The sequence below is a fragment of the Hyperoodon ampullatus genome, assembly GCF_949752795.1.
Source record: "Hyperoodon ampullatus genome assembly, chromosome: 19".
Classification (NCBI taxonomy): Eukaryota; Metazoa; Chordata; class Mammalia; order Artiodactyla; family Ziphiidae; genus Hyperoodon; species Hyperoodon ampullatus.
The window spans coordinates 7,070,163-7,084,802 of NC_136932.1; the positions used below are offsets into that span (position 1 = coordinate 7,070,163).

A 14,640-nucleotide genomic window follows, 5' to 3' on the forward strand; every position below is an offset into this window, starting at 1 on the left:
CAAGACTGCAGGTCCGGGAAACTCGTCCCGGTCCTCGGGAGCCTGCTGGCCTCGGCAGTGCGCGTGCGCGCAACTCTCTGCGACACTGCAGACAAGCCTTTTGCGGGGACCCCTTTTCACCGAATGTGCTTCATGTCGCGGCGGCTGGGACGCCTGCCCTGAGGAAGGGCAGGGACGGGCGGGTAGGACGGCCCCAAGACCGCCGGTGTCAACCCCAACACCAAAGCGGATTCCCGGTCTCCACCGGCCGCGGCGGGGGTGTGTGTGTGTGTGTGGGGGGGGGGGGGGGCGGTGTTCTCCGAGTCGCGCATGCGCAGCCGCCCCACCCCGCCCCCGCGTCTGGGCCGCGGGTTGGTGGGTTTGGGTCACGTGGGCGCTCCTCGCCGCTTTCTCGCCGCAGGGGGCCAGCCCGCGGGCAGGGTTCCGGTTCGGTGGGTCGGAGATGACGGAGCCGGGCGCCTCTCCGGAGGACCCCTGGGTCAAGGCAAGCCCCGTGGGCGCGCACGCCGGCGAGGGGAGGGCGGGTCGGGCTCGTGCACGTAGGGGGTCCGGAAGACGAGGGGACTCCCTGAAGTCCCCAGAGCTACCCCCGCTCTCCGGGCCCCGGGGCTGCAGAGAAGACAGCTCTCACCCCGCGTGTGCCAAGGTGGGAAGACAACTGAGGCGTGTGCGCGCGGGTGTGAGGGGACTGGGCTGGAGGGCTGGGGGTGTGGAGTGGGCGGACGGGGTCCTGCCGAGGGGCGGCGCTCCCGCGGCCTAGCCACTCTTGGCTCTGGGGGAATCCTGCGGCTGCCCGCGCACCCCAGGGGTGGGTGGCTGTGTGTGTGTGTGTACGTGTGTACACGCGCGCAGGGGCGGAGGTCTGACGGGCTTCTCCCTTGCTCGGTGCCGCAGGTCGAGTATGCGTACAGCGACAACAGCCTGGACCCCGGTGAGTGCATCCCCCACCGTCTTCAGCTCTGGAGGGACACTCCCATTTCAGCCCTATAGATTTAAGTGGCCTTGCCAGCCACACCTGAGCACAGTCCACTGCCCTTGAGCTGAGCGGGCCTGAGCAGCGAGGGAGGAGGAGCTGGAGGACGGAGCAGGAAGCATCCGAGGGTGACACCTAGTTCCCTATGTCCTGGAGCAGGGACGTGATAGAAGTAGTGACAGCTGGTCACTCACCATCATCACGCCCAGATGCCACTTTGTGAGCCAGGAGGTATCACTGCAGGCCTGTGGAGCGGTGTAGACACTAGGGACAGGAGCACTGCGGAATGGCACGACAGGAAGTGGGTGGCCCAGTATGGCTGGCTTTTGGGTTGAAGGGGAGAGGTCAGTATTTAAGGCCCAGGAAGCCATTATGCCCACAGGTGTCTGAGGGCCTAGCAGGGCCCCTCCCTCTATCCTACCCCTTAGTGACTGGGGCCTCTCTTTTCCAGGGCTTTTTGTAGAAAGCACCCGCAAGGGGAGTGTAGTGTCCAGAGCTAATAGCATCGGTTCCACCAGTGCCTCTTCTGTCCCCAACACAGGTAGGCAGCAACGTCCCCCCCCCACTCCGGGGAACCAGATGTGCCTTCATTTTAGTATCTCTTCTAGACAGGGCAGCTCCAGCCATCCACGTGGAGGCGCTGGAACCCTAGTGCTAGAAGCAGGGTATCGCCACCTCTCACCTCATCTGGGATATTAGGCTCTTGTAGCTATCTGCCATCTCTGGGCACCAGGTTCTTCTTCCCAGCTGGGGAAAAGTGGGCTAGATGGGCCCCACTGGGCCCCAGAATGACCTCTTCCTGCCCCCAACTCTGAGCGTAGATGACGAGGACAGCGATTACCACCAGGAATCCTACAAGGAGTCCTACAAGGACCGGCGGCGGCGAGCACACACTCAGGCTGAGCAGAAGAGGAGGGATGCCATCAAGGTGATTGGGGAGGCCTGCGCCTCAGCCAGCGCAGGAGGGCGCTGCACACTTCAGATCCACTCTGCCTTGACCCCGTCAGGCAGTCCCAAGCAGGCTTGGGGACAGCTAGCCTAGGCCCTGGACATGAACTTCTCCCTCCTTCCCACTCCCTTTGAGTGAGTGAGCATGGAACTTGGTATCATGGAAGAAAAACTTGGTGCCCATTTGCCTTAAGCCCTCAGTTAAGGAACCCGTGTCCCCTGCTCTCTCCGCAGAGAGGCTATGACGACCTGCAGACCATCGTCCCCACCTGTCAGCAGCAGGACTTCTCCATCGGCTCCCAGAAGCTCAGCAAGGCCATCGTTCTGCAGAAGAGTATGGCCAGGAGAGCACCGGAGGGCTTGGAGCCAAGGGGGCTGTGAAGGCTAGCGCCTCAGAGCCGCTTTTGGCCTGGCCCTGGTGGGGTGGTTGTAACAGGAGAGGTGGGGTCTGGGGGAAGGGGAGACACAATCAGCCTGGTCCTTCTGGTTGTGCCCACGCCCTCTTCCCTCCCCCACTCCAGCCATTGACTACATCCAGTTTTTGCACAAGGAGAAGAAAAAGCAGGAGGAGGAGGTGTCCACGCTACGCAAGGACGTCATGGCCCTAAAGATCATGAAAGTGTAAGGGGGGCGCTGGGCTGGGGAACCAGGGCTTCTGGTTCTGAGGGGACTCTGAGGCCCCTTCAGTTCACGCCCTTCCCTTTGTTCAAAGGCCACATCAGATAATATTCTCACTCTCATGTGGTAGGCAGGACTCTATCCCAACTGTAGCGGATACTCTGGAAACGCCTGTGGGATTAATGAAGGGAAGGCCGGAGAGGGTGGGCCACCACTTCTGACCTAGAAGCAGTACCTAGCTGATGTTGAATACCTCCCCAAGGCTCTCTGGGAATCTCCTTCCCAGGGGAGTACGTAGGGTAGCACTATTATTCTTCCTGGACCGGTGGAGCTGCTGCAGCCCCTTAGCCCTGGCCTGTTCGCTTTCAGGAACTATGAGCAGATCGTGAAGGCACACCAGGACAACCCCCATGAGGGGGAGGACCAGGTCTCTGACCAGGTGAAGTTCAACGTGTTTCAAGGCATCATGGACTCCCTCTTCCAGTCCTTCAATGCCTCTATCTCCGTGGCCAGCTTCCAGGAGCTGTCGGCCTGTGTCTTCAGCTGGATTGAGGAGCACTGTAAGCCTCAGGTATGGGGCAGCAGTGGACACGGGGTTGGGGGTCTTCCCTCAGGCACAGTGGCCCAAGCCATTGTTTGTTCAGAGAGACAGGGTAGCAGGTTTTAGGTTTCTTGAGGATATTTCTACAACTTTCAGTATTCTTGTTTCCCCCTTTGCCTTCTAGCCCAGTTTTTCCTGTTAAGGTTTCATTTGGCAAGGATTTGAGCACTCACTAATGCAAGGGCTAGCTCTTGGCCTTTGTTTCGCTCACATAGTGGCAAGTAATGGCAGCCTCAGGCACTCCTCCTTGGCCACCCAGCAAGTAAGCCCCGATCACTTGCAGCAGACTTACTTGGGATTTTTGGAAAGATTCCTGGCCCCCACCCCCAGGCCCACTAAAGTAGCTTTCCATGGGGTTTCTGATTATTATTTGTAATGGAGAGTGTGTTAATGGTTGCACTGAGTCTTCAATTTTTGAGGCCTGGTTGCTTTTTCTGAGGCTTGACTTGTATCTGAGATTCTCACTTTTTTGTTTCCCAACATTTTTTTAAATGTAATTTTTAAAAGTTACACTCCATTTACACTTATTACAAAAAACATTGGCTACATTCCCCATGTTGTACAATACCTCCTTGCAGCCTTACACCCAGTAGTTTGTACCTCCCACTCCCCCACCCCAATACTGCCACTCAGCCCCACCCCCCACTGGTAACCACGAGCTTGTTCTCCGTATCTGTGAGTCTGCTGCTTTTTTGTTATATTCACTAGTTTGTTGTATTTTTTTAGATTCCACATATAAGTAATGTCATACACTTACATGTGGAATCTTTCTCTGACTTATTTCACTTAGCATAATGCCCTCCAAGTCCATCCATGTTGCTGCAGATGGTGGAATTTCGTTTTTCTTTTTGGCTGAGGAGTGTGTGTGTGTGTGTGTGTACACACGTGTACACACCACATCTTTATCCAGGGTTTTTTTGGTACTTTTAAAATTTTTATTAAAGTACAGTTGATTTACAATGTTGTGTTAATTTCTGCTGTACAGGAAGGTGACTCAGTTATACATATATTCTTTTTCATATTCTTTTCCATTATGGTTTGTCACAAGATATTAAATATAGTTCCCTGTGCTTTATAGTGGGACCTTGTTGTTTATGCATCCATCCTATATACAGAAGTTTGCCTCTGCTAATCCCAAAGTCCCACTCCTTCCCTTCCCTACCTCCCCCACCCCCGCAGCCTCAAGGCTGTTCTCTGTGTCTGTGAGTCTGTTTCTGTTTCGTAGAGATGTTGATTTGTGTCATACTTAGATTCCACATATAAGTGATACCATATGGTATTTGTTTTTCTCTTTCTGACCTACTTTGCTTAGTATGATAATCACTAGGTCCATCCATGTTGCTTCAAATGGCATTTCATTCTTTTTTTTATGGCTGAGTAATATTACATTGTATATATATATACACCACATTTTCTTTATCCATTCACCTGTTGGTGGATGCTTAGGTTGCTTCCGTATCTTGGCAGTTGTAAATAATGCTGCTGGAACATTGGGTTGCGTATATCTTTTCGAATTAGTATGTCTATTTTTTTTTGGATATATACCCGGGAGTGGAATTGCTAGATCATATGGTAGTTCTGTTTGTAGTTTTTTGAGAAACCTCCATACTGTTTTCCACAGTGGCTGGACCAGTTTACATTCCCACCAACAGGGTGCAAGGGTCCCCTTTCCTCCACATCCCCAGCAGCATTTGTTATTTGTGTTCTTTTTGATGATCGCCATTCTCACAGATGTGAGGTGATATCTCATTGTGGTTTTTTTTTTTTCTGGCTGCGCTGGGTCCATTGCGGCATGCGGGTTCTTCTTCATTGCAGTGCATGGGCTCAAGCTCACGGGCTCAGCAGTTGTGGCGCTTGGGCTTAGTTGCCCTGTGGCATGTGGGATCTTAGTTCCCTGACCAGATCTTACCCGCGTCCTCTGCTTTGGAAGGTGGATTCTTAACCACTGGACCATCAGGGAAGTCCCTCATTGTGGTTTTGATTTGCATTTCTCTGATGATTAGCGATGTTGAGCATCTTTTCATGTGCCTGTTGGCCATCTGCATTTCCTCTTTGGAAAAATGTCTATTCAGTTCTGCCCTTTTTTTTAAAAATTTTATTTTATTTATTTTTGGCTGTGTTGGATCTTCGTTGTTGCTCACGGGTTTTCTCTAGTTGCGGATAGCGGGCCTGCTCTTTGTTGCTGTGTGTGGGCCTCTCATTGCGGTGGCTTCTCTTGTTGCATAGCAACAAGCCTGGCTCTAGGCGTCCAGGCTTCAGTAGTTGTGGCACACAGGCTTAGTTGCCCCATGTCTGCCCTTTTTTTTTTTTGCGGTACACGGGCCTCTCACTGTTGTGGCCTCTCCCGTTGCGGAGCACAGGCTCCGGACGCGCAGGCTCAGTGGCCATGGCTCATGGGCCCAGCCGCTCCGCGGCATGTGGGATCTTCCCGGACCGGGGCACGAACCCGTGTCCCCTGCATCGGCAGGCTGACTCTCAACCACTGCACCACCAGGGAAGCCCCCTGCTCATTTTTTAATCAGGTTGTTTTTTGTTTTTTGGCCACACCATGTGGCTTGCGGGATCTTAAGTTCCCCAACCAGGGATAGAACCCAGGCCACAGCAGTGAAAGTGCCAAGTCCTAACCACTGGACTGCCAGGGAATTCCTTGGTTATTTTTTTGTTGCTGAGTTGTATGAGCTGTTTATATACGTTGGATATTAACCCCTTATCAGTTACATCATTTGCCAATATTTTCTCCTATTCAGTAGATTGTCCTTTCGTTTTGTCAATGGTTTCCTTTGCAGTGCAAAAGCTTTTAAGTTTAATTAGGTCCCATTTGTTTATTTTCACTTTTATTTCCTTTAGGAGATGGACCCAAAAAATACTGCTGCAGTTTATGTCATGAATGTTCTGCATATGTTTCCCTTTAGGAGCTTTATAGTATCCAGTCTTACATTTAGATCTTTAATCTATTTTACTTTTGTATATGGTGTGAGAAAATGGTCTAATTTCATTCTTTTACATGTAGCTGTACAGTTTTCCCAGCACCACTTACTGAACAGGCTGTTTTTTCTCCATTGTATTTTCTTGGCTCCTTTGTTGTAGATGAATTGACCATGAGTGTGTGGGTTTATTTCTGAGCTCTATATTCTGTTCCATTGATCTGTGTGTTTTTGTGCCAGTACCATACTGTTTTTTTGTTTGTTTGTTTATTTTTGGCTGCTTTGGGTCTTTGTTGCTGCGCACGGGCTTTCTCTAGTTGTGGTGAGTGGGGGCTACTCTTCATTGCGGTGTGTGGGCTTCTCATTGCGGTGGCTTCTCTTGTTGTGGAGCACGGGCTCTAGGCGCGCAGGCTTCAGTAGTTGTGGCACGCAGGCTCAGTAGTTGTGGCTCGTGGGCTCTAGAGCGCAGGCTCAGTAGTTGTGGCACATGGGCTTAGTTGCTCCACGGCATGTGGGTTCTTCCTGGACCAGGGATCGAACCCGTGTCCCCTGCATTGGCAGGCAGATTCTTAACCACTGTGCCGCCAGGGAAGCCCACCATACTGTTTTGATTACTGTAGCTTTGTAGTATAGCCTGAAGCCAGGGAGCATGATACCTCCAGCTCTGTTCTTCTTTCTCAAGATTATTTTGCCTATTCGGGTTCTTTGTCTTTCCATACAAATTTTAAAATTATTTGTTCTAGTTCTGTGAAAAATGCCATTGGTATTTTGACAGGGACTGCAATGAATCTGTAGATTGCCTTGGGTAGTATGGTCGTTGTAACAATATTGATTCTTCCAATCAAAGAACATGGTATTATATGTATCTGTTTGTGTCATCTTCAATTACTTTCCATCAGAGTACAGGTCTTTTACCTCCTTAGGTAGGTTTATTCCTAGGTATTTTATTCTTTTTAATGTGATGGTAAATGGGATATTTTTCTTAATTTTTCTTTGATACTTAAATGCAAGAGATTTCTGTACATTAATTTTATACCCTGCAACTTTACCAAATTCATTGCTGAGCTCTAGTAGTTTTCTGCTGACATCTTTAGGATTGTCCATGTTTAGTATTGTGTCATCTGCAAACAGTGATATTTTATTTCTTCCTTTCCAATTTGGATTCCTTTTATTTCTTCTTCTCTGATTGCCATGGCTAGGGCTTCCAAAACTATGTTGAAGAAAAGTGGTGAAAGTGGGCATCCTTGTCTTGTTTCTGATCTTAGAGGAAATGTTTTCAGCTGAAAGCATGTCCCAACATTTTTATTGTGAAACACTGTAAACATACTGCAGCACTGAGAGAATTTTATAATGAACATTCATATATCCCCCACCTAAAGTTTACCATTAACCTTTTTTGTATTTGCATTATCACATAGTAATGCATCTCTCCATCCCTGACTGACTCCATCCTGTTTTGGGGGCATTTGCAAACTGTAGACATCAGTGCTTCCCAGGTTTTTTGTTTTAACTGTACTCTAAAGAGTACACCTGGCTCAAGCAGGCATGACTGAGCGGCTCTGTGCCCTCCCTGAGCATGAGCTCTCTCTTTCTCTGCTTCCCCTACCAGACCCTGCGGGAGATTGTGATTGGTGTTCTACATCAACTGAAGAACCAGCTTTACTGACCAGCTCTTGGAACCTGCAGAACAGCCAACAAGAGGCCTGGAGTCTCCTACTTGGCCGTGGAGCCACTGGGCTTATGAGATTGGACTGTGACACTGCACACCAGTCAGCTGCTTTCTCCTCAGTGTTTGGCTCTCCAGCTCCCCCCTCCAGCTCAGCCCCGTCTTCAGTGGGGCTGGGGAGGGGGGGAAGGTTATTACGAAAGCTTTGATTAATTTATTATACTGACCATAGATCTCAAACCTACCTAGTCTTTCCCCCTCCCCATAGAAGTCCTCGGGATGGGGGCTGCTCTGGGAACCCTAAAAAGCTCCTGGCCTCTCCCTTTTTCTAAGCCTCAGATTTCTGCTCGTATTTGGTAACTACTGTTTGCCTGTTTTGGTCTCTCTGGCAACATTTAGCCTGAGTTTGGCCATTTTGGCAGTAGTTGGATGGGAAGAAAGGAGTAAGGGAAAGTACTCTCACAGCCATGAAAGGTGAAAGGTGGCCTCATGCCTAGGCTAGGGCTGCCTGGTCAGCCCAAGGTGAGGCCAGAGCTTTCTCTGGCCAGCTCAGGGCAGGGCTGCCAGGTTCCTGCCCTAGCCCCCTACTCTGGGTGGTGGAGGGAAGCAACCTCCTCACCCACTCCTGCCCTCTGTGTCCCCACAGGCAGTAGCACTGCACAGCAAAGTCAAATATGATGCAACACTACATATTAAATTTTTTAATTTTTCTAAACACCAACAATGCAATTTTGCTAAAGTTACAATTTTGGAATATTGGCCTCAAGACCACTCCCAGGCTTTCTGTCAAGTGTATCTGGGTCTCTACCATCTCAGTGCTGCCTGCATTTCTCCCAGGACTTGGGGTGGGGTGACGGTGGGTAGAGAAGACTTTCTAAAGGTCTCCCGGAGTGGAGAGCCCCGCAGAGTCCCGGGTGAGGCCCTGGGCTCCTTGAACGCTGTGCATAGTAGCCTCGCTCTGCTCTTGTCCCCCAGGCTCTCTTTGGCCTTCCTCAGGTTTGATATCTGGGAGGTTTGATTATCCAGAGGAAATTAAATATTTTTATATCAAATTATATTACAATAAATATTGCCAAATGCTTTCCTTTTGCATTGTTCCCCATCTAACTAACTGTTAAGTTCAGGCAGTCAAAACATGGATGATGAAATGAGTGAAACCATCCTCTCTGGGCCACCAGTGCTCCACCCAGTACCTTCGGTGTGTGCCCAAAAGTGGACAGCAGCAGGAACAACAAAAAAGCCGACCTAAACAAGGCAGCCAGTCCAGGACATCTCTGTTCCCAGGCCTGCCGGGGGGGGGTCCTCAGGGATCTGGGAGCTTGAGGTTGTAATCTTCATCTGTCTCTATCCCAACTTCCTCCTGGGGGGGCAGCGAGACAAGCGAATGAGACCTCCCTGGACGCAGGCCCCGGAGAAGCAAGGAAGGGAGAACACCACTTACAAAAAACTGCTTCTTGCTCTTGGGGTATCCTTCAAGGATTGCATCAAACAGCTCTGTTGCCTGACAAGAAACAAAACCCCGCCCCCTTTCAGATGGGCAGTACTCGGCATGCCTGACAGGTCCCTGATACAGGGCGGCCCGGTGGCTGCCACTGTCCAGGGCCTGCCGAAAGTTCCCCCGCACTTACCATCCTCTTGCGCTTCCTCCACTCCTTGCAGTACCTCTGCCTCGCTCTGTACACCTAGACAGGGAAACAGGTTCCTCTGACCCCCTCAGCCCCACAGCAGCTGCTGGGGTCGACCCTCCTCACTTTGAACCTGCACAGGCGGCCCTCCCTGCTCCCCACTCCCCACCCACCTGCTCTTTCTCTTCTGGAGTCACGTGGTTGGTGGCAGCTTTGATGTTCTTCAGTCTCTCTGTGTAGCCAGCACATTCCTTCTTTAACTCCTGGATCTCTTTCTGCATCTCCGGTGTGGTCAGGGCACTAGTTAACTCCTTCAGCTCTAAAACCACATCCCCTGGAGAGGTCACTGGCTACCCTGAGGTAGGAGACCAGGCCTCCACCTTGCTCTGGGCTCTATACACAGGGTCCAGAATGGGTCCCATATTCTGGAAATCCTCGAGAGATAAAGGCTTACAGAATTGTCAGTTTATTCTAGTTTTCTTTCCTTCCCCATCTACACATAGTTGAGGGGAATGAGTCTGAGTAGACTGTTAGCTGTAGTCAGTTAAAGAAGCAGAGTAAAGGGAAGTGTGGGAACCGTGTACTGGTACTCACAGTAGGGAAGGCAAATGCCTGTCTTGCCCACTTGTCTTCAAAAGCCATTAGCTGTTAGACATTGATTTTAAGGTAATGCCTATGACAGCCCAGCAAAGGGATCTTTGCTGCAAGAAGACAACACTGCAGTCAACAAACCCTTCACTTGGTAATTCCTGACCTCAGACTGACCCTGACACTAGGGGTACCTTCTGGGGGTTGCCCGGTCCTACCAGCCTCCATGTGGCGGCAGCTCTGCTGCAAGCTCTGCACCTTAGCAGTCAGGGCCACGATTTTGGCATCCAGGACTTGGAGGTCAGCATCACTGACCATGTCAAATTGTTCCTGCCAGAGACAAAAGGAAAAATAGAAGCAGGCTGATGGGAGAAACAAGAAGGGAACCCACATTTGGGAAGGCAACATTCATACACGAGAATCTGGGACTCCCCAGCCCTCCAGAGGGCCTGGGAAGATAGTGAGAGGGTACTTTTTTTTTTTTTTTTTTTTTTTGCGGTACGCGGGCCTCTCACTGCTGTGGCCCCTCCCGCTGCGGAGCACAGGCTCCGGACGCGCAGGCTCAGCGGCCACGGCTCACGGGCCCAGCCGCTCCGCGGCATGTGGGACCTTCCCGGATCGGGGCACGAACCCGTGTCCCCGTGTCCCCTGCATCGGCAGGCGGACTCTCAACCACTGCGCCACCAGGGAAGCCCTGAGAGGGTACTTCTGAGCAGTCATTCAGTTTAGTACCAGGCTACTCAAAAAGCTGTAAAAGAACAAGTTGAAACCTGATACTTGTCCTCAAGGGGTTTTGAGGTGCAGGATACTGAATAATAGGAGAGAAATATCTTTCAGGTTACTGGCAAAACCACTCACTGGGCTGAAGGAGTAAAGGAACATCCTCCTCAAGGTGATGATACCTAATTAAGGGTTTCCACAATAGGAAGAATCTGGACAGGTGAAGAGGCGTGGTGGGAGGTATTTAGATAAAGGATACCAGTGAAGTCTGAGGAACCCCTCCCATGAGACCAGCAGCTAGAAAAGGCCTGTGCTGGGGCTCAGTGGGGTCTTGTCAGTGGTGATGGGAAGCAGAATGGAAAGGATGGGAATACCAGCCTGGGCAGTTTGGACTCTACGTTCAGGTGAGGTAAACCATTAGGGCAGGAGGCAGCAAACTACAGCCTGCAGGCCAAATCCTGCCTGATGCATGTTTTAGAAAAAAATTTATGGAAACGTAGCCACATCCACTTGCTTACATATTGTCCATGGCTGGTTTTGCTCTACAGTGGCAGACTTGAGTACTAGTGACGGTTGTGTAACTGGGACAAGAGACCATCTGACCTGCAAAGCATAAAAATATTAACTGGCCCTTTACAGAAAAACAAACAAAAAAAATGCCAACTTCTTTAAGGGATCTTCAATAGAGCAGTAATATAATGAAACCTATTTTAAGATAATTAGCCTTGACGGTGGATGTTAAATCCTGTGGGGTTACTGAGTAAAGGAAGATAAGAAATGGGGTCTGCCCCAGAGCAGCTTCAGTTTTGTGAGGGAGACAAGTGAAAAGACAATTACAATAGAGTATGCCTCAAAAGAGGTAAGTGCCCGAAGAAGGCAGTTAGCTCATAGCATTCAGGGAAGGTTTCTGGAGGTGATGCCTGCGTGAAATCCTAAGGGATGAGTAAGAGCCGGGTGAACAGAAAGAAGGGACTCAAAAACTCTGAGCAGAGGAAGGACAATGAGCAAAGGCCACAGGAGTAAAACACATCTAAATGGTCTAGTATTGATGAATGGAGAAATAACAGGGACAGGAGAAGCTAGAGGCAGGCTGGGGCCAGGTCTCCAAGTGCCTTTTATCTGTTCTAGGGAGCACTAGAGTTTTCAGTAAGGAAACGGCATGACTAGATTTGTACGTACATAGATTATTTTGGCTGCAATGTTTAAGATATGTTTAAGGAGGCCAGGAGTTAGGAGGATATTGCAGTAGATGAGGAGCACCTAAACTAGAGCAGTGGTGGCAGCTGAAAAAGGAGAGGATGGATTCAAGAAGAGGAAAACAACTGGACTTGATGGCTGACTAGGCACGTGAAATAAGGGAAATTAAGAGTGATTCCCCGGGACTTCCCTGGTGGCGCAGTGGTTAAGAATCTGCCTAACAATGCAGCGGACACAGGTTTGATCCCTGGTCCAGGAAGATCCCACGTGCCACGGAGCAACTAAGCCCGTGCGCCACAACTACTGAGCCTGCACTCTAGAGCCCACGAGCCACAACTACTTAAGTCTACGCACCTAGAGCCTGTGCTCCACAACAAGAGAAGCCACCGCAATGAGAAGCCCACACACTGCAACAAAGAGTAGCCCCCACTCGCCGCAACTAGAGAAAGCCCGCACGCAGCAACGAAGACCCAATGCAGAAATAAACAAATGAATGAATGACTCCAGAGACTTCCCTTGTGGTCCAGTGGTTAAGAATCCGCCTTCCAATGCAGGGGATGGGGGTTCGATCCCTGGTCAGGGAACTAAGATCCCACGTGCGGGTGGGCGGGGGGGCAATTAAGCCCCCCACCGCAACTAAGACCCAATGCAGCCAAAATAAACAAACAAAAAAAGAATGACTCCCCAGTCTCTGGCCTGGGTGAAGAGTGATTCCATTAAGGGAGAAGAATACAAGAGGAGCCAGTTTAGGGGAGAGATGAGGCATTCTACTTTGGCAATATTGATTCTGAATGGCCTGAAAGGCATCCAGGTGGAGGGGTCTGAGCTGGAGATACAAAGTTAATGTCACATGTGTTTACGGAAGGGGGTGGAGACAGAAGGAAAATAATTTGGAAGACGGTGGTTCTCATCTAGATGACTGGGAATAAGAACTTCCAAGGATAAATGGACCTCGATAGCAACAACTCAGGATCTTCTGTCCTCTATCATATTTCAAGTCTGGAAATCTCGTGAAGTTTGGATGACAGCAAAGGGGGTCCACACTTTGACTTAAAGGCTGGCTGGGACCCTTTTATTGGCCTAAGACCGGTGAATTTCACAGGATGCGTCAATTCTCCCAAAGAGAGTTCATACCAGGGACTGATTCACCTAATGCCGGACTCTCACACACGTGCTAATCTGCGCGTTGCCCTCACCTGGTCAGCAAAGTATATCTTCTGCTTGCCGTACATCTTCTCTTTGATCTTGCCTTGTTGGGCCAGCTGGTCCAGCGCCTTCACCACCGCCTGGCAGAGGGGAGGGGGCGGAGAAGTCGGGGGAGTGACTTCGGGCCGGGCTGGGGAATGTCACCAATGATGCGGGAAGCGCCCGAAGAGGCTTAGGAAGCCCAAGGCTAGAATGGCAGCCTCGGGAGGGGAGGAACCCAGGCTGATTCAAGGAGTCCTAGGGGAGGAATCCCAGGAGAGGGTCCTCACCGCCTTGCCCAGTCCGTGTTCCCGCTGCAGGTTCCCGAACACGTCCTGGGCGCTGTACGGCCGGTTCTGCTCCTGTAGGTACCTCAGCAGGATCCCGGAGGCTACGGAGAGAGACGAGGCGGGGAGGGGCTCCCTCAACCGACCCCTGCCCGCCCTCCTCCCAGGTCTCCCGGCGCCCACGGCCGTTACCTCCCGCCACGGCTTCCGCCCGGCCTTTACTCATGTTTTTTACCGCCACCGAACTCCGAAAGCCGGAAGTGGCAGTTGCTCGGGGCAACGGCTCCTTCCGGCGATGGGCCGGGCTGGCCTCAAGTGGTGATCGGCGGAGGGAAGCCTTCGCGAGAGGCGGAGCAACCCTTCCCGGACACCGTAGTTCAGCTCGGCCGGGAACTCGGGCGCCCACGTCTCGCCGGCCGGGTCCCGGTCTCTGCCGGGGAGGCGGGGCGCGCGCTTCGAACCTCTCCCTTACTCCCCTCGGAACCAGGGCTGTAGGGAATCACGCGCTGAAGTTTCGGGACCCAGTTCTAGCGGCCGCTGAGCACTCGTGACCTTGAACTGGGCTGAGTATTCGAACGGAAAGAAACCTCAGCATCACCTCCCGCTGGGCAAGCGACTTGCTCAAGGTCACAGGGCTAGTTACCTACGGACGTGTCCCCTCCCACGGCGCAAACCTTTCAGTGGGTTTTTCTCATTTTTTTGTAAAACGGCAACAAGAGGTGTTTGCAGGAGGGGGTTATGAAGACAACAGAAGGGGTAAGCGCCCTGGAAAGAATAACCCTGCCTTAATCTGCCCGTTACCGGGCTTCGCACACAGAGGGCGCTCAGCACATGCTGTGGTTGAAGGTAGGGTTGGGAGGGGGCTGCTCTTAAGCCACAATGCTTGTAGAAGTTTCCTCTTGGCCGAGACAATCTTATGGCAACACCTGGCAGGTGCTTTCCATTCCTGCCCACATCGGCCAATGGGACAAAGCCTGAAATAAGTATTTCTAGTTTCTGAGGTCAACTGAAGGCCAAAGAGCAGCTGTTGAGTTGCAGGTTCAAACAATTCAGAGGGGCATGGTGCTGCTTTTTAAAGCTTCTATTACTTAAAATCTAATTAGCCATTGAAACCTGTGCTTGTCTTCACACGTTTAGGGGACAGTATTAAGAATTAGAAATGACGGAACTGCGGGCTAGATGCCAGCCAAGAGTGCCGGTTATGCTCACATCTGGGCTCTCCTGGAGAGGGGAAGTAGCCTCCCACCATGGTGATTGTTCTGGCCATCACAAGGAAATACAGGGATGGGCAGGTGGGTCCCTCACCCA

The 14,640-nt window shown here is 51.2% G+C and overlaps 2 protein-coding genes across 6 annotated transcripts; one reads left to right on the forward strand and one right to left on the reverse strand.

The window, feature by feature from the left end:
• Positions 1–442: 442 nt before the first annotated feature.
• Positions 443–7,730, forward strand: MLX (MAX dimerization protein MLX; the record flags this gene model as incomplete). Of its 5 annotated transcripts, none has more annotated exons than XM_079725018.1 (8): positions 443–646; positions 895–931; positions 1,425–1,514; positions 1,795–1,901; positions 2,156–2,255; positions 2,443–2,542; positions 2,909–3,110; positions 7,674–7,730. In XM_079725018.1, the coding sequence occupies 8 exons, from the start codon at positions 443–445 to the stop codon at positions 7,728–7,730; spliced, it is 897 nt and encodes a 298-aa protein (XP_079581144.1). The 5 variants fall into 5 exon arrangements, with proteins under 5 accessions (XP_079581144.1, XP_079581146.1, XP_079581147.1 ...); XM_079725020.1 differs by having other exon boundaries at positions 443–484; XM_079725021.1 differs by having other exon boundaries at positions 443–484; positions 1,437–1,514.
• A 436-nt stretch (positions 7,731–8,166) lies between these two features.
• PSMC3IP (PSMC3 interacting protein) lies at positions 8,167–13,558 on the reverse strand (the record flags this gene model as incomplete). Its single annotated transcript, XM_079725217.1, has 8 exons — positions 8,167–9,090; positions 9,172–9,231; positions 9,359–9,412; positions 9,529–9,674; positions 10,162–10,273; positions 13,057–13,146; positions 13,336–13,436; positions 13,525–13,558. 8 exons carry the CDS (start codon positions 13,556–13,558, stop codon positions 9,034–9,036), a joined length of 654 nt encoding a protein of 217 aa, XP_079581343.1. The 3' UTR covers positions 8,167–9,033.
• Between the last annotated feature and the right edge of the window lie 1,082 nt (positions 13,559–14,640).